A 15,996-nucleotide genomic window follows, 5' to 3' on the forward strand; every position below is an offset into this window, starting at 1 on the left:
GCTTCTTTGACTAGATTTCAGCTGTTTATTTTCTCAAGCAATTTCATGAGATGCATCCTGGGATATTTTTAAACGGCACTGAAGGAGCGTGGCTCATTTTCTTCACTATCCACTCCAGATAACCCATTCTGATTTTAATTTTAGTTATTGTAAATAAATGTACACGTAGGCACAGTTTATAGTTGTCAACAAAACTAATTTCAAGTATTTAAACATAAAACCTTCATGTCAAAACTTTAAGATCATGAGAAACAAATTCAGTAATATCGAGCACATCTTTTATTTTGAAAAATTACGTACTTCCGGGCGGTTTGTTGTTCTCTCTCGGCCTCTTTCTTCACACTGCTGCAGGCACACCGGTGATTCGGCGAGTAAGATCATGAATTAGGGGAGAACTGGTGGAGTAATAAAGAACATTCAAGAACAGGTAAGACAATATACACATTGTATCGTAATACAGGTGTTAATGTTACTCACATTTATCTCGGGGAATCACTTGTGGCTTTTTATCAAAAGTTTTGGACTGGAATGCAGTAATTAGCCTGCTGATGATCTATCAGCTTGTGTCTGTAATCTCACATAAACATTCACTAACACACGAAAATGAATTAAAAACATTTAAGTATGGATCTAAATGTGAACTGTTATATTAAACCGACTAGCCTCGTACTAGTTTGGAGCTTTAGCTTTGCACAACTAACCCTAGTTTTTCTCTAGACACACTAACAAAGCTTTAATTTACCAATTTTAAATGCGTTTCAAAAAATAAATATTATTTAGAATGTTTTATATATTTATATATATATATATTTTCATGACAACTGTAATATATATATATATATATATATATATATGTTGTAAACAAGTTTACATCATTGTAGTTTTTATTGAACTGCCTTTAGTTATAATGTATATACTGTATTATTATTACAGTAATGAGATTGAGATATTGATATTTTATTTAATAATGTATTAATAGTAATTTTATTTTTTTAAAAAATGGTTAGAGTGATGTGAATTATTTCAGAGATGGCATGAGAAAGTAGCTCCGCCCTCTGTAAACACCTACGTGTTCATTTGAGATCTTTCCTCTTTCTCTTTCTTTCACTCTCTTGTCATCACTTACAGGGTGTATTAATTCAGGATGATCATCACACTCCTGTAAGCTGTTCTCCAACCTTAAAACACTGAAGACCTGCATCAACAACAACTTTCAACAATGGAGTCGTTCCAAAATCATTTGAGACCTCCGAGGAAGTCTTTGCTGTTTGTCTTCATCGCAGTATGGCTTTTCGTTTCCATTTCCTCCGATGAAGATTACTACAAGTTGTTAGGTATCTCAAGAGAGGCCAGTACGCGTGAGATTCGGCAGGCTTTCAAAAAGCTTGCTCTCACAATGCATCCAGATAAAAACCCTGTGAGTAGATTTATTATGGCATGCCACCCAGACTGTGTGTCTTCCTTTCTTGTGACACTCTGAGAACGCTGCTATTGTCTTTTTAGAATGATGAAGCGGCCCATGACAGGTTCTTGAAGATCAATCGTGCCTATGAGGTGCTGAAGGACGAGGACTTGAGGAAGAAATACGACAAGTATGGAGAGAAGGGCCTGCAAGATGAACAACAGGGAGGAAGATATGAAAGCTGGAACTATTACAGATATGATTTTGGTAATTCAGTTTTCTGCGTTATGTTCTGTGTGGATGTTATCTCATAGTGTAAATGGGTAAGAAGATATGCCGTACTTGTCTCTATATTGGAGGAAAAACCATGAAGTTGTGTTTTTCAGGAATTTATGATGATGATCCAGAAATTACTACACTAGACAGAGGGGACTTTGGTAAGTTATGATCTTAAATTAACCAGATTATGCGATTATATTGTGTTTCTAGGCAAATGGAAAAAGCATTTGTATGCTGGACTGAATCTCACAAAAAAAAAAAAAAAAATGTCCAGGTTATATTTCACCCTAAAATCAAAAAGATAAAAAATGAATTATATTTTTTTTAATAAAATAAATTAAGAATTTGTGCAGTGACATTATTTCTATGACAATTTTTCAAAAAATTTCCTCCAGTTTTTCAAATTATGCATCCATATGTTTACTTTATATTTTTATTTTGCAATTTTCATTATTGTTAATGGTGATTGTCATTAATAATAATAATAATTCATATTTTTAAGAAATATTTAATTCAGCACAAATTAAATGCGGTATAATAAATGTGATTATATAAACTTAATACTATATAAATACATCTTTATAAATACTTTATACCAGTTAAAATATTTTTTTTCTGAGATTTTGATTTCTTTAAAAAAAAAAAAAAAAAAAAAAAAAAATTTACATTGAATTTGGGGTGAAATATGACCTGAAAAAGCTTTTTTTTTTTTTTTTTTTTAATATTTTATCCACCCTTCTGTGTTTTTCAGCTGATTTTGTATTATTCAAATAGAGGCCTAACCTGTTTTTGCCAATGGTGGAGTGTTGTGACACCGGTTTTGTCTTTTTCCACAGATGCAGCTGTAAATTCTGGAGAGGTCTGGTTTGTGAATTTCTATTTCCCACGCTGCTCGCACTGTCACGACCTTGCCCCCACGGTGCGTAACTCTATTTTCTTCTTCTCTTAGTCACTTCCTCCTCAGCACACATTTCAGAATTGTTATAGGCACTGTAGTTTATTTGACTGACAAGTGAACGCACCCCACAGTGGCGGGAGTTTGCTAAGGAAATGGATGGTGTGATTCGGATTGGTGCCGTGAACTGCGGTGATAATGGCATGTTGTGCCGTAGCAAAGGCATCAGCAGCTACCCCAGCCTCTATGTGTTCAGAGCGGGAATGGTGAGAACATTCTGTCTTTTATTAAAATGATATACATAATATATGTGTACGTTTAATATCTAATAAAACATAAATGTAATCATGCCAACAGAATCCAGAAAAATACTATGGCGACAGAACAAAATCAAGCCTCACCAAACATGCAATGCAGTTTGTGAAGAGCAAAGTGACGGAACTATGGCAAGGTGTTGAATTTTATTTATTTATTTTCCTATTTAAATCAGGAAATAATAAAATAGATATTCAGGACTTGTGAAGTTCATGCAGCTCAACTGCTGCTCTCGAAAAAGCAAAAGGTGAATATACTAAGTAATAAGATTTATGTATTTAGATGCATTTTCACTTGTGGTCTGTGCCCAGTTGAATTTTTTTTTTTTTTTTTTTTTTTTTTTTTTTTTTATACATGTATATTAAAGGGTCATGACATGAGAAATCAAACTTGCCTTGATCTTTTGACATAGGAGAGGTCTTTGTACCATTCAAACATCCTGCAAGTTTCATAGCTTAAAACATCCTCCTTGTTATAAACAAGGCATTTATTTAATCAGGCTCCAGAAACGACTCGTTTGGATATTGTGGAATTTGTGATGTCACATGGGCAAATACATTTGCATATGCCTGCCTCCAGAGCAACCACGGGCATTCAGTCACTTAACGGCTAAAATTTGCCTACACTGGATGTGAGCGTTGTGTCAAAAGCAAATAGAACCCATTATAATCACTGACGCTGTCTACACTGGATACAGTATACAGATGCGCATTCACTATGCTTTGAGTCTGCCGACAACTAGACAAATGGAAGAGTAAATGAAAGCATAAAGGAATGTTCGCTTGGATATGTCCTGTTTAAACAGCTGATTTGCTAATTTCTGTAGAGACTTCAGAAGGATACCAGCTTCAGGGAGAAGTGGATAGTTTATTGTTAATGGAGTCATGGATTGTGTCGGAGGATCATATGCTTGTTCGGAGAATTTGACTGCAGATTGTTTTGTAAACGAGGCACAGTGTAATGGAGAGTTTGCAAAGAACAAGACGAAGCAGTCAGCTGAATTGGATCTGACAGCAGCTACATCGCAAACCATAAGTGTTTTCAAAACACTTAGTCGCGTGCAATAGCGAGTGGGTGTTGATGCTGTTTCCAATGTAATGATGTTATCCAATCATAACAGTGGGCATTCAGCCTTAAAGGAGCTGCCCCGTAAAGGAATAGTTCACCCAAAAATGAAAATTATCCCATAATTTAGTCATCCTAGGTGTATATGACTATCTTCTTTCAGCCGAACACAATCGGAGTTATACTAAATAATATCCTGGCTCTTCCCAGCTTTTTAATGGCATTGAATAGTGTCCGAAAAGTAAACCATATGACTTAATGGATTAATAAAAGCCTTCTGAAGTGAAACAATGGGTTTTTGTAAGAAAAATTCCTGCTTTGCATGTTCACGAGAGAGTTATTTGGTTTTTTTGTTCTTTTTTGTGCAAAAAACTTGATTAACATTTTAAGTGAACCTCAAGAAACACATTAAAATATTTTTAAAAAATCCATGTCATGATGACCCCTTTCATACTTTTTCGTTTCGTGCAATTTGGTGTGACGACACCTTTTTAGATTCCTTTTCATTTACTACTGTTCATCCCTAAATTCAAACGAAAAAATAAGTTTTATTTTGGATAAAGAAAATTGTTCCTATTTCTTTCTTGCATTGCGACATTATTTTCATTAAAATTTAAGCATGTTTCCTCCCAATTCCCCTTACAGTAATGCAAAAAAACTCTTATTTATTAAAGTAATGTGAATATATTGTTGTAAAGTATTTATACAAAGTATTAAGTTTTATTAAATATTCTATTAAATAGTCTTTTATGTTGTATTTCCTTTGATTTATGCTGAAAATTGTATGTAAAATGGATTTTCATTTTCAGGGAACATTTTCAATGAGATTGAACAAGCGTTTGCTGAAAGAATCGGCTGGTTGATAAGTTTCTGTGCAGACACCGGGGGTAAGACAGCAACTAAAGTATAAGGTTAGGAATGCAAATCCAAAACCTTGTTTTCTTAAAATATCACTAATAATAACTTTTTTTTTCATAGATTGTCTGGAACCTCAGACGAGACGGAAGCTAGCTGGAATGTTGGTAAGCGTTGAGCTGATCATGTTTAACCAAATTCAATTCAAGTGTCACATATCACAAACAAAGCATTTAATAAAGCATGTTATTGTCTTGTGAGCATGAATGAACATGTTTTTCTCTACAGGATGGTCTGGTCAATGTAGGATGGATGGATTGCTCCAAACAGGCAGATTTGTGTGAGAGCTTTGAGATCACCACTAGCACAACGGCCCTCTTTCCCCCTGGCAGTTCCCTCGCTCAGAAAGGCAGCGTATTGGTAGGGATTGGTGTTTTCTAAGGGGGTGTTGACACCTTTTTCAACTAAAAACAGAAAACTTTTTATGCATTTTAGACCATTTATTTACACGACAACAGGGTTTTGGGGGTCTGAAAATGCAAACTTTTGAAAATGGGTTTCAAAGTGCAAGTTTTTGAAAATTATACCGTTATTGTCTCCATGTTAACTACAAAAACGCAAATTTGTGAAAACGGTGACGTCATGCACATGCGTATTACATGTTCAGTGAGTTTATTAATGCTTCTCCAGCAAAGATTTACAGTTTGTATTCACCGCTCTGTAGAAGAATGCCTATGTGTAAGTGTGTAGTGTTTTTTTACAAAATGACAGCGCCAACTACTGTCCTGGCATGCATAATACAGTGTTTTTAGTCGTTTTCGTGGATCCGTGTGAAAGAGGATCATTTTGACAACGTTGTCGTCTGTACGCTAAACTTTTCTGTTTAGTAGTTCTTAATTGAGCAAATCTGATGGGCTGGTTTTCATTTTGATTTGATTAACCTTGCAGTTTATCCAGAGTTTGGATACTAGAGAGATATATGCACAAGTGTTGCAGCATCTGCCTGACCTGGAGATTCTTACAAAGAGCAGCTTCGAGGTAAGAGTGCGAGTGACTTCAAGATCATAAGAACAAGGAAAAGCTGTAGAAAAAGTGTTTGTTTGCACTGAACTGTACCGCACCCTGAACTACCTGCAGTATCACTGTTTACACAGTAACTGACACGCTGGATGAAATATGATTGCGTGGCATAATTATGTGCATCTGTTTGGAAATGTCATGAAAGATACCCTACTAATGATCAATTTTTTTCTGATTTTGTCATTTCAGCATAAATTGGCTCATCACCGATGGCTCGTCAGTTTCTCCTTTGGACACAACAATTTGGCAACACATGAGTATAAAAAACTCAAAGCTCTTCTTAAGGATTCTCACATACAGGTTCTTGATGATTATTATTATTATTTTTTTTTTTTTTTTTTTTTTTTTTGGATGATGTTGATTTTAGTTATAGTTAGCTTAAATACAATTATGTAATTTACTCACCCTCATGTCCAAAACTCGTATGACTGACTTTCATCCATGAAACACAAAAGTAGTAATTTTGAAGAGTGGTCATTCTGCTTGTAACCATATCAAGCAAAAACAATCAAAAAAGCACTATAAAAGTAGTTCATATGAATTGTTCGCAATATATTCCAAGTGTTTTAAAGCTTTAAGATTCAGTCTGTTTCTGATATATAGCTATCGTATGGCTTCAGACAACTTTAACCAACTTTAGGCAAGTCATATGGACTAATTTATAGTACTTACAGTGAACTTATAGTTCACCTATTTTTTGAGGCTGAAACTCATACAGGTTTAGAACAACGTGGCGAGTAAATGGTGACAGAACATTTGCTGTTTTTACTGTTGTTTTATTCAGTACATAGGTCATATGATTTCTGGTATATGGTGCTGTTATGATGCATTTATTGCGTTCATCTGTTTGTACAGGTGGGAAAGGTGGACTGCGTCTCAGATTCAGAGCTGTGTGCTTCTCTGTATATCCAGAAGCCCTGTGTGGCTGTTTTTAAAGGGGTTGGAATTCATGATTTTGAGATTTACCACGGTGAGTTTTAGTAAGACTTAATATTCTGCATCTAAATATCAACAAAGACAAGTGTTTTTTAGCCCTCTGATGCATTCAAAAAAAATTTTTGAAAGACATCTATGTTCACTAATATTGTGAAATATTGCAATTTAAAATAACTGTTTTCTATGTTAATATATTTTAAAATGTAATTTATTCCTGTGGTTCAAATTTTTCAGCATCATTACTCCAGTCTTCAATGTCACATGATCCTTCAGAAATCATTCTAATATGCTGATTTGCTGCTTAAGAAATATTTATCATCAATGTTGAAAACAGTTGTGATTCTCAATATTTTTGTGGAAACTGTGATACATTTTTTTAGGATACTTTGACGAATAGAAAGTTCAAAAGAGCAGCATTTATTCGAAATATAATTTTCTTTGTAACATTATAAATGTCTTTACTGTCGGTTTTGATTAATTTAACGCATTAATTTCTTTAAAAAAAAAATTCTAACACCCATTAGTAAACACTAATGTATTAAATAAAGGTCAAATGTGGTTTAGATGTAACTTCACACCCTGAATAGCAAAAAATGGCCTTTAAAGATTTCCTGTATCAGAGGGTTAAAAGACATTAAATCCTTTCGTCCAAATTGGTAAAATTTAATTTGATATTAGTCTAAAATGTTTGTGATTGTACTTTGTGTTAAATCTCCAGGTAAGGATGCCCTGTACAATGTTGTGGCCTTTGCAAAAGAAAGTGTGAATGCCCACGTCACCACCCTCAGACCTGAGAACTTCCCCAGCCATGAGAAAGAGCCCTGGCTGGTTGATTTCTTCGCTCCTGTGAGTTACATCTAAACCTCTGCTGAAGCCTCCATTTGAATGCTAATGATTATCTGCTAAGCACATACAGTACTTACATTACCATGGTAACTTCCTTGATACAGTACATCAAGCTCAGTAGGGTGAGAAATGATCTGCGGAGGCAAGCACAGTGAACATTACTGACACAGTGTGAAATTCATACATTAAAAGCATCATTTGAAATTTGGCTCCTTTATTATGGGTAATTATTCTGTCCTACAGTGGTGTCCGCCTTGCCGAGCTCTTCTCCCTGAGTTGAGAAAAGCCTCCGTCCAGCTCTTTGGACAGCTGAAGTTTGGGACTCTGGACTGTACCATACATGAGGGGCTCTGCAACATGGTACTAAGATTTTCACCTTCGCTCAAATGTTGCAGAAATTGACAGTTGATTGGGCATGATGGCTTAGATTTGAAGCTGGTAGCATCATGTGCTCGGTTTCTCTAGCGAAATAATGTGGTTTCCTGCAGAGCGTGTTCTTAATAGGGATTGAGATCCTCATTAGCTTCCTGTCTCAGGTAACAAATCTGTTTATAGAATCATCGCAATACCTTCTGAATCTTTGCCACAGGAAACCACAGCATTTAACTTTTTACTTTCTCTTCATAAGGTGAAGGGTGTCATTACTATACCACTAGCAACAAAATCGCAAAACATTTTATAATAATAATGTTTTTTTAGAATAATAATTATAATAACTTATAATAGTAATTATAATAATATTTACAAGAGTATGAACGTTCAGGTGGTAGCCGGTTCTCATCTTTTGCATCTCTCCCTTCTTCAGTACAACATTCATGCATATCCAACAACTGTAATCTTCAACAAGTCCAGCATTCATGAGTATGAGGGCCATCACTCTGCAGACGGTATCCTGGAGTTCATAGAGGTGAGAAAGGACTGAGGCACAGATTATGGTTACAATTCTTCATACCCTTATTCATAATTCATACACTACACACGTATCTGTTTAGATGAATAGATTTCTGTGTCTGTTGCAGGACCTGGTGAACCCTGTGGTGGTGACTTTGACCCCAGAGTCATTCCAGGAGCTGGTGAAGAGACGCAAGTCCTCAGAGACATGGATGGTGGATTTCTACGCTCCGTGGTGTGGCCCCTGCCAGGCCCTGCTGCCAGAGTGGAGGAGAATGGCACGGGTATCTGCCCTCATATATTACACTGACAGCCCATCTGAGTGCTAAAGCATTACCTTTTTTACCTTTTTATTACTGCTTTTTGCAGTTGTATATGATTTCGATGTGAAAGCACTTATTACATAAGCACCTGTCCACAAATGTTTGATTTAATTGTGATTTGTGATAACCACAGTCATTGTGCACTTGTCATTTATTTTTTTTACATTTTCACAAATACTAGAAAAGCCATGAAACTAATTGAGAATTCTAGGTGCACTTTTTGTGATTTGTGTAACTATCTGCCTAACAACACAGAGGACAAAATTTAAAATATAAACAAAAAACTAAAAGATCTTCCTTCATCCAAAGCTTAAAATCCTGAATGTTCATATGAAGTCCGGTTTACTATTATTAACTATACTATTATGCTTATAAATACCAATTCATTGGTATAATAAATACCAATTAAAATGTCATTATTATTATTATAGGTTATAATAAAATAAATATAATAAAACATATGTTATATTTTATATATATATATATATATATGTACACACACACATACACACAGTGGATATAAAAAGTCTACACTCCTGTTAACAGCTGGTTTACATTAGTTAATGCACTGTGAACTAACATGAACAAACTATGAACAGCTGTATTTTTATTAACTAACATTAACAAAGATTAATAAATACAATAACAAATGTATTGCTCATTGTTAGTTCATGTTAGTTAATGCATTAACTAGTTAACAAATGAAACATTATTGTAAAGTGTTACCAGATAAATCATATCAGAACTTTTGCTTATTTTATTGTAAAAAAAATTACAACCTATGCTATGCCACTGAAAACAAGCTACATTTCAGAAAAAAGAAAAAAACTTATGCAGTTAGGTTATTATAAGTATGTACACCCCTGATCTAATACATTGTTAATTATAATAGTTGAAGCACCCATTGATTTTATTACAGTCTATCAGCTTGGCATAATACTATGTTCACGTTCAGTATAACAAGTAATAATTGTACTGGATTTAAAAAGTATAGTTGGCCTAAAATATTTTTTTTCTTTAGATTTATTTTCTATTTCTTTTAGACTTCTAGATTAATTTTTATTTAATGTTATGATATTCTATATTAATATTTATATTTAAAAATTTAAATTTAATTGTATATAATATTTAGTATTTGAAATATTACTCATATAATTTTAACCTGTGCAATATCTGTTTTGCACAGCCTTACAGGTGCTCATTTTAAATATTTCCAAGTTCCGTGTGAATAAGTGACTTTATCTTAAGGTTTTAAGATTACACTTTACATGAACAAAAAAGACCAATAATTTATTGCAGTCATTTGGCAATTAATTCCTTGCAAAAATGTCAAGATCATAACTACCCTACCGCTGTGTCTGTTCTAGATGCTGAGTGGGATTGTAAACGTGGGAACAGTCGACTGCCAGAGACACCACTCGTTCTGCCAGAGCGAGAGTGTCCGAGCTTACCCAGAGATCCGCCTGTTCCCTCAGAACAGCAACCGCAGAGACCAGTACCAGTGCGTGTGCTTTACATTCTCTACCTCATATATAATTACACCAGTTAAACAAGTTCTGTTTCTCTCTCCCATTGTTAACAGGAGCTACAATGGATGGCACCGGGATGCCTTTTCACTCAAGTCTTGGGCCTTGAGGTGAGTCAGATTAATTCTCACAAAGTAATTAACCAGCGTTTTAATTAGCTTGATCGTTTTCGTAAGCATGCGAGAGATTTAATTAAATTGATTTCTGTAAAATTTGGGCATGTGGCTTTTATAACAACATATGATTTTTATTCACAGTGAATTGTGTCATATTGCTATATTGCATAGTCCCTAACCCATGGACTCTTCTGTCTGCAGCTCGCTACCTCGTGCCTCAGTAGATCTGACACCCGAGGACTTTAAGAGAAAGGTTTTGGGCGGGAAGGACCACTGGGTGTTGGATTTCTACGCCCCATGGTGCGGCCCATGCCAGCAATTTGCCCCTGAATTTGAAGTTCTTGCCAGGGTATTACTTTTCATTAAGACAAATTTCATACTTCATACTTCATTAAAGTTATACAAGTCTATCACCTTTGTCTTTTTGTTCATTTTTCAAATACTTTTTTGCTTTAAATCAAAGTTTGTAATATTGTAATTCATCAAATAGCTGGTTGGTTTGGTTTATGGCTTTTTTTTTTTTTTTTTTTAAATCCTTAAGGGAAAAATGAATGGGGAAAATACTTCCAGAACCGAGCTTGCACACCTGCACGTTTTGTAGTCTTGTGTATCGGTGTAATCTCAATATTCTCTTTGGTTCGTTCTCAAATCATGCTGGAGAACGTGATCATCAGGTTTTATTCATGTCAGCTCCAGTGCTACAGTCATTTAAGCAAAAGGGCAATTCAGTTGAGACTTTTCAATCAAATTGAAAATTAAAAATGCAATAAGTGCAATTGTAATTAAAAAATGCAACACAGGAACATTTTCACTGGCTCTTGACTAGCTTCAATCAGTGCAGGTGCTCTGATCATGAATAATTCACCAGCATCAGTCATCTATTCCTCCCTTTTGCAGATGATGAAGGGAACTGTGCGAGCTGGCAAAGTGGACTGCCAGGCACACTACCAGACCTGCCAAAGCGCTGGGATCAAGGCTTACCCCACTGTCCGATTCTACCCCCACCTAGGCACCACACGGGTACGGCACAAGTGCTAGCCATCATATTGTTCCAGGTGCTCTCTGGGTTATTTCTGTATCTACTCAAACCTCTCTATCTTTGTGTCCCAAATTATTTTAGCGAGATCATGGAGGAGAGCATATTAACAGCAGAGACGCCACCGTCATCGCAGATGTTCTCCGACAGAGACTCCAGCAGCTAGCGTTACAGGGAAAGTCCTCCAAACTTAAAGTAAGATACTCGCTGCCTATTGGATCTCACTGCTTTTGGTTTAGGAATAATTTTGCTATGATTTTAACTAGGGTTGCAAAATTCCAGGAATTTTCAAAGTTAAAAGCTTTCCATGGGAATTAACAGGAATATACTGCAAATTTTCAGGTTAGCCTATAACAAGGAAGTTAAATGTAGTTGGGGAAAAAAACATCTCGCAGCATAATCTTAAAAACAACCAGATTTAATGCAAATTCAGTTAAATTTCTACCATGCGCATTCCTCAATCACATGCACACGGCACACTACTTCCTGCAGTGCTATTGAGGCCACACCCCCTGAATGCACTGTGCATTCCTCCATCACATGCACAGATCATTTCTAGAATCATAGGGCCTCATTTATAAAACGGATTTGACTATAGAGCATGCATACACTAAAATCCCCGCCAATGTTCATTTTTATAAAAAAGGTCTTTGACATGGAAAAGTGCTTAGCACCACGTCAGGGTCTAAGCAGACGTACACACTTGTCCTTGTGGCAGAGAGTCGGAGTACTGCAGGTATTTGGAAATCTAAGCAAATATTGCTGCTCGCCATTCTCAAGTAAAGATTTGGATGTTGACTGGTGCTCTTTTACACATTAATGTTTTATTGAAAATCAATAAAAAAAAAATGTAAAGTGAGATAAAATAAATTAATATATTGATTGAGTTCACTGCTTTAGAGTGGCTTGGTTCACAGTAAATGCAGCAAACTCAATCTTTGCATTTGTTGTCAGTTAATGTGAAATGCAACAGAATCCGGTGCATAGGCTGGTTCAGCGGTTGTTGTTTTTTTTTTTCAGCAGGGAAGGTGAAATTATAATAATTAACCAAGTTCAAAACTGTATTTTACGATATTTACAACTGACAGTACGCATGAGCACAAGATTGTGAACATTCAACTAAAATGCCAAATCACAACACATTTCCACTGACTGACTGTGATGAGATATATGTATTACCCATTCAATCACCGGCCATTTGAGAGCTTGACCAATCACCATACAAAGAAGCCAGCCTCTAGGCAGGAAGTAACATGGTTGAAAGCCTGATGTCCAATGAATAAGCAGATTTTTCCCAACTCAGATGAAGCTAATTTTATCTCGATTATCCTGTTTTTATAATCATTGAAATCAAGTTTTTGTTGTTTTTTTATTTACTTCCCTACAGGATGAACTATAGGAAACATCTTGCGATCCACAGAAGCTGTTGTTTGTGGCGTGGTAAGAGTGATGGGAGAAAACGCACACTCATGAACTCACTTTGATGAGCGTGAGAGATTTGTTTGAGTTTTTTACTGCCAAATGGACTGTAGAAAGGAGCAGCCTCACCTCAACTTCAGAGAGGGTTTGAGGAGTGAATCAGGATTCAATATGCACCTCTAAATGTGTTACTGATTCAAGAAGAGGTCACCACAGTGCAATTATTTATGATCTTCTGTAATCAGTGAATGTACTGTCAAAACGTGTCTTCATTTCCTTACAGAGACTGTATTTATGACTGTAACAATAGATGTATTTTCTCATAGCTGCTCAGCTTTCAGTTGGATTTCTGTGATTCAAACGGTCTGGTGAAATGTAAAGAATTTGTTTTGTAAAGAAAGATGTATTTTACTTGGTAAAATGCAATTCGGAGTTGCATTTCTGAACAACTTTAGAAGACTTTTATTTCAATGTGCTTTTAGAACTATCATGGAGTTTAAAGCAAATTATTGTATAAAGCATAAAACTACACTGGCTATAGATGAAATCTGTAGTTGAATTTATTTTTCTGCAGTTATGTTGTTTTATTTGTTCTCTTTTAACCATTTTAGCGTCCAGCAGCTATATTTGTTTGCAGAGATTCGTTGTAGAATACTTTTTTTTTTTAAACTTTGTTTACTGATCTTTCTGTATTAAAGGTGTGTGAATGGTCTCCAGGTGGCCACTAGGAGGCGGTGATTTAACATCAAGATCTCATAGGCCTGTTAAATTGAACGTTTGCATTTATTCTGAGGGATATTCACTATTGTTTTGTAGAAACAACAGCTTAATAAACATGACACAATGCCCTGTTTATGTGAAATAGTTCTTTCTGATATTTTGTTACTGGCTGTTTTGACTGAGTTACATTAATATGTTGTTTTTCATTAAGGGGGTTTAATTAAGTAAGTTCTATATAGCACATATTAGCTATATTTCTAATATTTGCTGAGATAATGGTTAAATACTATCCCAAATTTCTAAGGATTACTTCAAGTTGTATGTGAAGTGGGTCACTTTATGATGTTACCAATAAGAAACTATTTTTATGACCATTTTTCATTCCAACTCTTTAAATTATACAGGTTTTATTCCATAGGTTTTATCCCCCTAATTTTTGCACATTTTCCATTAAAGGCACAATATATAAGATTTTTGGATTAAACCACAAGAACAGTGTTATATATTTTGTTGACTTGTATACTTACATTATCCCAAATGTTTCCAAGAATGTTTAAATCCAGAGCGATAAGTAATTTTAACCAGGACATAGACTGTGTCCGTGCGTCGCCTATCAATGACATCATACACACGTTACCCCCGATTTCTGTTATTTGGTAAAAACCATGGAAACACCAAAGACACTTTTATTATGTTTATTAGACAAGGGAACAACTGCTTGGATACATTTATAGACAGAAAACTAATCATTGTTATATAGCTCAACACTATTTAGTCTTATTGTTTGAATCTCGTTTTCTTGATTATATTAAACGATATTCTAATATCGATCTAGCTTACTGCAGTGTGCAACAACTGTCTCATAGCAGTCGCCGAGCGAACGCACAGAGTAATGTTATAACATCACTTTCAACACACTCAAATGTATCTAATATGATAAACAGCGCTGCTTTACCCCACATTCGCTTGACCTGAAAAAGCGAAAGCGGCGACTGCGACATAAAAGTTACGCTGCTTTTGAGCCATGTGTCGCGCTCTTCTCTCATTAGCAATCACTCCAGCGGCCTCGTTCAGCTCTCACTGTACTCGGCCCTGCTCTGCTTCATACTACAGTAATGTTAATAATTTCATCCATGAACATGATTTCTGCCCATCAGATTTTCCCCTAGCTGAGGTGAAGACGACCCCTCCCATGATTCCGCACTCAGTCTTGGTGTCATCAAGCTATGCCTTTGTTTCGAATAGGCGACCTCTAGCGGCGAATGGTTTATTTACGGTGCGTTCCAAATGGGATATATTGGCCTCCGAAGGGCACTTCGGAGTGAAAACAATCATGGCCGCCATATTGAAGTGTTCCAAACCAAAGTGCTCAAAACTGGCCACTTCAAAGGGCCTTTCGGAATGAAGGATTTCAAAGGGTACAACTGATGGACACTTCGGGCCCCCATGATTCTTTGCACAGGGAAGTTGTTTGGCATCACAGAATGGTATAGTATTTTTCTATACTACTGTAATATTTATACGAGTTAGATTTGGTACATTATTATAGTCAAAATGACATTGTACTTCAACAAAAATACTTTACAGCTCCATTTGTCAGTCCATTCAAATGTTTCAAATACATAGACACAAGATACAATATGGTGCGATAAACTAAAAATAAATAAACTAACATTAAACAAAAGGCACAGTTTGCACAATCTACTCATCGTTCAGAGCGTTTTTGGGGGGTCAACCAGCATACAAAATGTGGGACGAAGGTGCCCCCTTGATTGTCTCGTTAAGATGACGCAGAAGTGCATTAAAAAAAAAACCCTACACAAACGGATTAGAGCATAGGGATGAGCACTTCCAAATGGAACGCAGGGTAAGATATGAAATTATCAACAGATTGGCATGGTCTAGTTAGCCTCTACTGGTACGTGTCAAAACTACAGCACAATGGGGCTAAAAATCATGTTTCTCCATGTTAACACTTTATTTTTTGATAGTCCACTTTAGACATTCTACTAACTATAAGTAACTGCAACTACATGTCAACTAACTCACTAATTTGTAACTACGTGTCAACTAACTCTCAGAGTTTTAGGTTAGGGTTAGTAGAATAAGTTAACATCTACTTTCAAAGATACTAATAGTCAGTACAATGTCTGTTGGGGGAACATCAAAATAAAGCGATAGAAGAGATTGGCTGCTTAATATCTGCTAATACTCTATTGACTGGTAGTTGACATGTAGTTGCAAAGTTAGTAGAATGTTTAAAGATGACCTTTTTCATTGGCAGCCATTCAA

At 35.7% G+C, this 15,996-nt stretch overlaps 1 protein-coding gene across 1 annotated transcript; it reads left to right on the forward strand.

Moving 5' to 3' along the window:
• The first annotated feature begins 259 nt into the window (after positions 1-259).
• Positions 260-13,846, forward strand: dnajc10 (DnaJ (Hsp40) homolog, subfamily C, member 10). Its single transcript, XM_051905637.1, has 23 exons — positions 260-427; positions 1,129-1,417; positions 1,504-1,669; positions 1,789-1,839; positions 2,518-2,600; positions 2,711-2,842; positions 2,934-3,027; positions 4,766-4,843; positions 4,935-4,978; positions 5,100-5,231; positions 5,760-5,849; positions 6,081-6,191; positions 6,747-6,861; positions 7,546-7,673; positions 7,917-8,033; positions 8,479-8,580; positions 8,693-8,848; positions 10,255-10,388; positions 10,470-10,523; positions 10,731-10,878; positions 11,427-11,549; positions 11,650-11,760; positions 12,953-13,846. Exons 2-23 carry the CDS (start codon positions 1,220-1,222, stop codon positions 12,962-12,964), a joined length of 2,379 nt encoding a protein of 792 aa, XP_051761597.1. The 5' UTR covers positions 260-427; positions 1,129-1,219; the 3' UTR covers positions 12,965-13,846.
• Positions 13,847-15,996: the final 2,150 nt, after the last annotated feature.

This window comes from Ctenopharyngodon idella, chromosome 9 (assembly GCF_019924925.1).
Source record: "Ctenopharyngodon idella isolate HZGC_01 chromosome 9, HZGC01, whole genome shotgun sequence".
NCBI classification, from domain to species: domain Eukaryota; kingdom Metazoa; phylum Chordata; class Actinopteri; order Cypriniformes; family Xenocyprididae; genus Ctenopharyngodon; species Ctenopharyngodon idella.

Excerpts from the sequence above, each read along its gene's own strand:
- dnajc10 (XM_051905637.1), top strand. The coding sequence starts at position 1,220 with ATGGAGTCGTTCCAAAATCATTTGAGACCTCCGAGGAAGTCTTTGCTG. Across the intron at positions 5,850-6,080 it reads TTACAAAGAGCAGCTTCGAG|CATAAATTGGCTCATCACCG; the intron begins GTAAGAGTGCGA and ends TTGTCATTTCAG. Across the intron at positions 10,389-10,469 it reads AACCGCAGAGACCAGTACCA|GAGCTACAATGGATGGCACC; the intron begins GTGCGTGTGCTT and ends CATTGTTAACAG.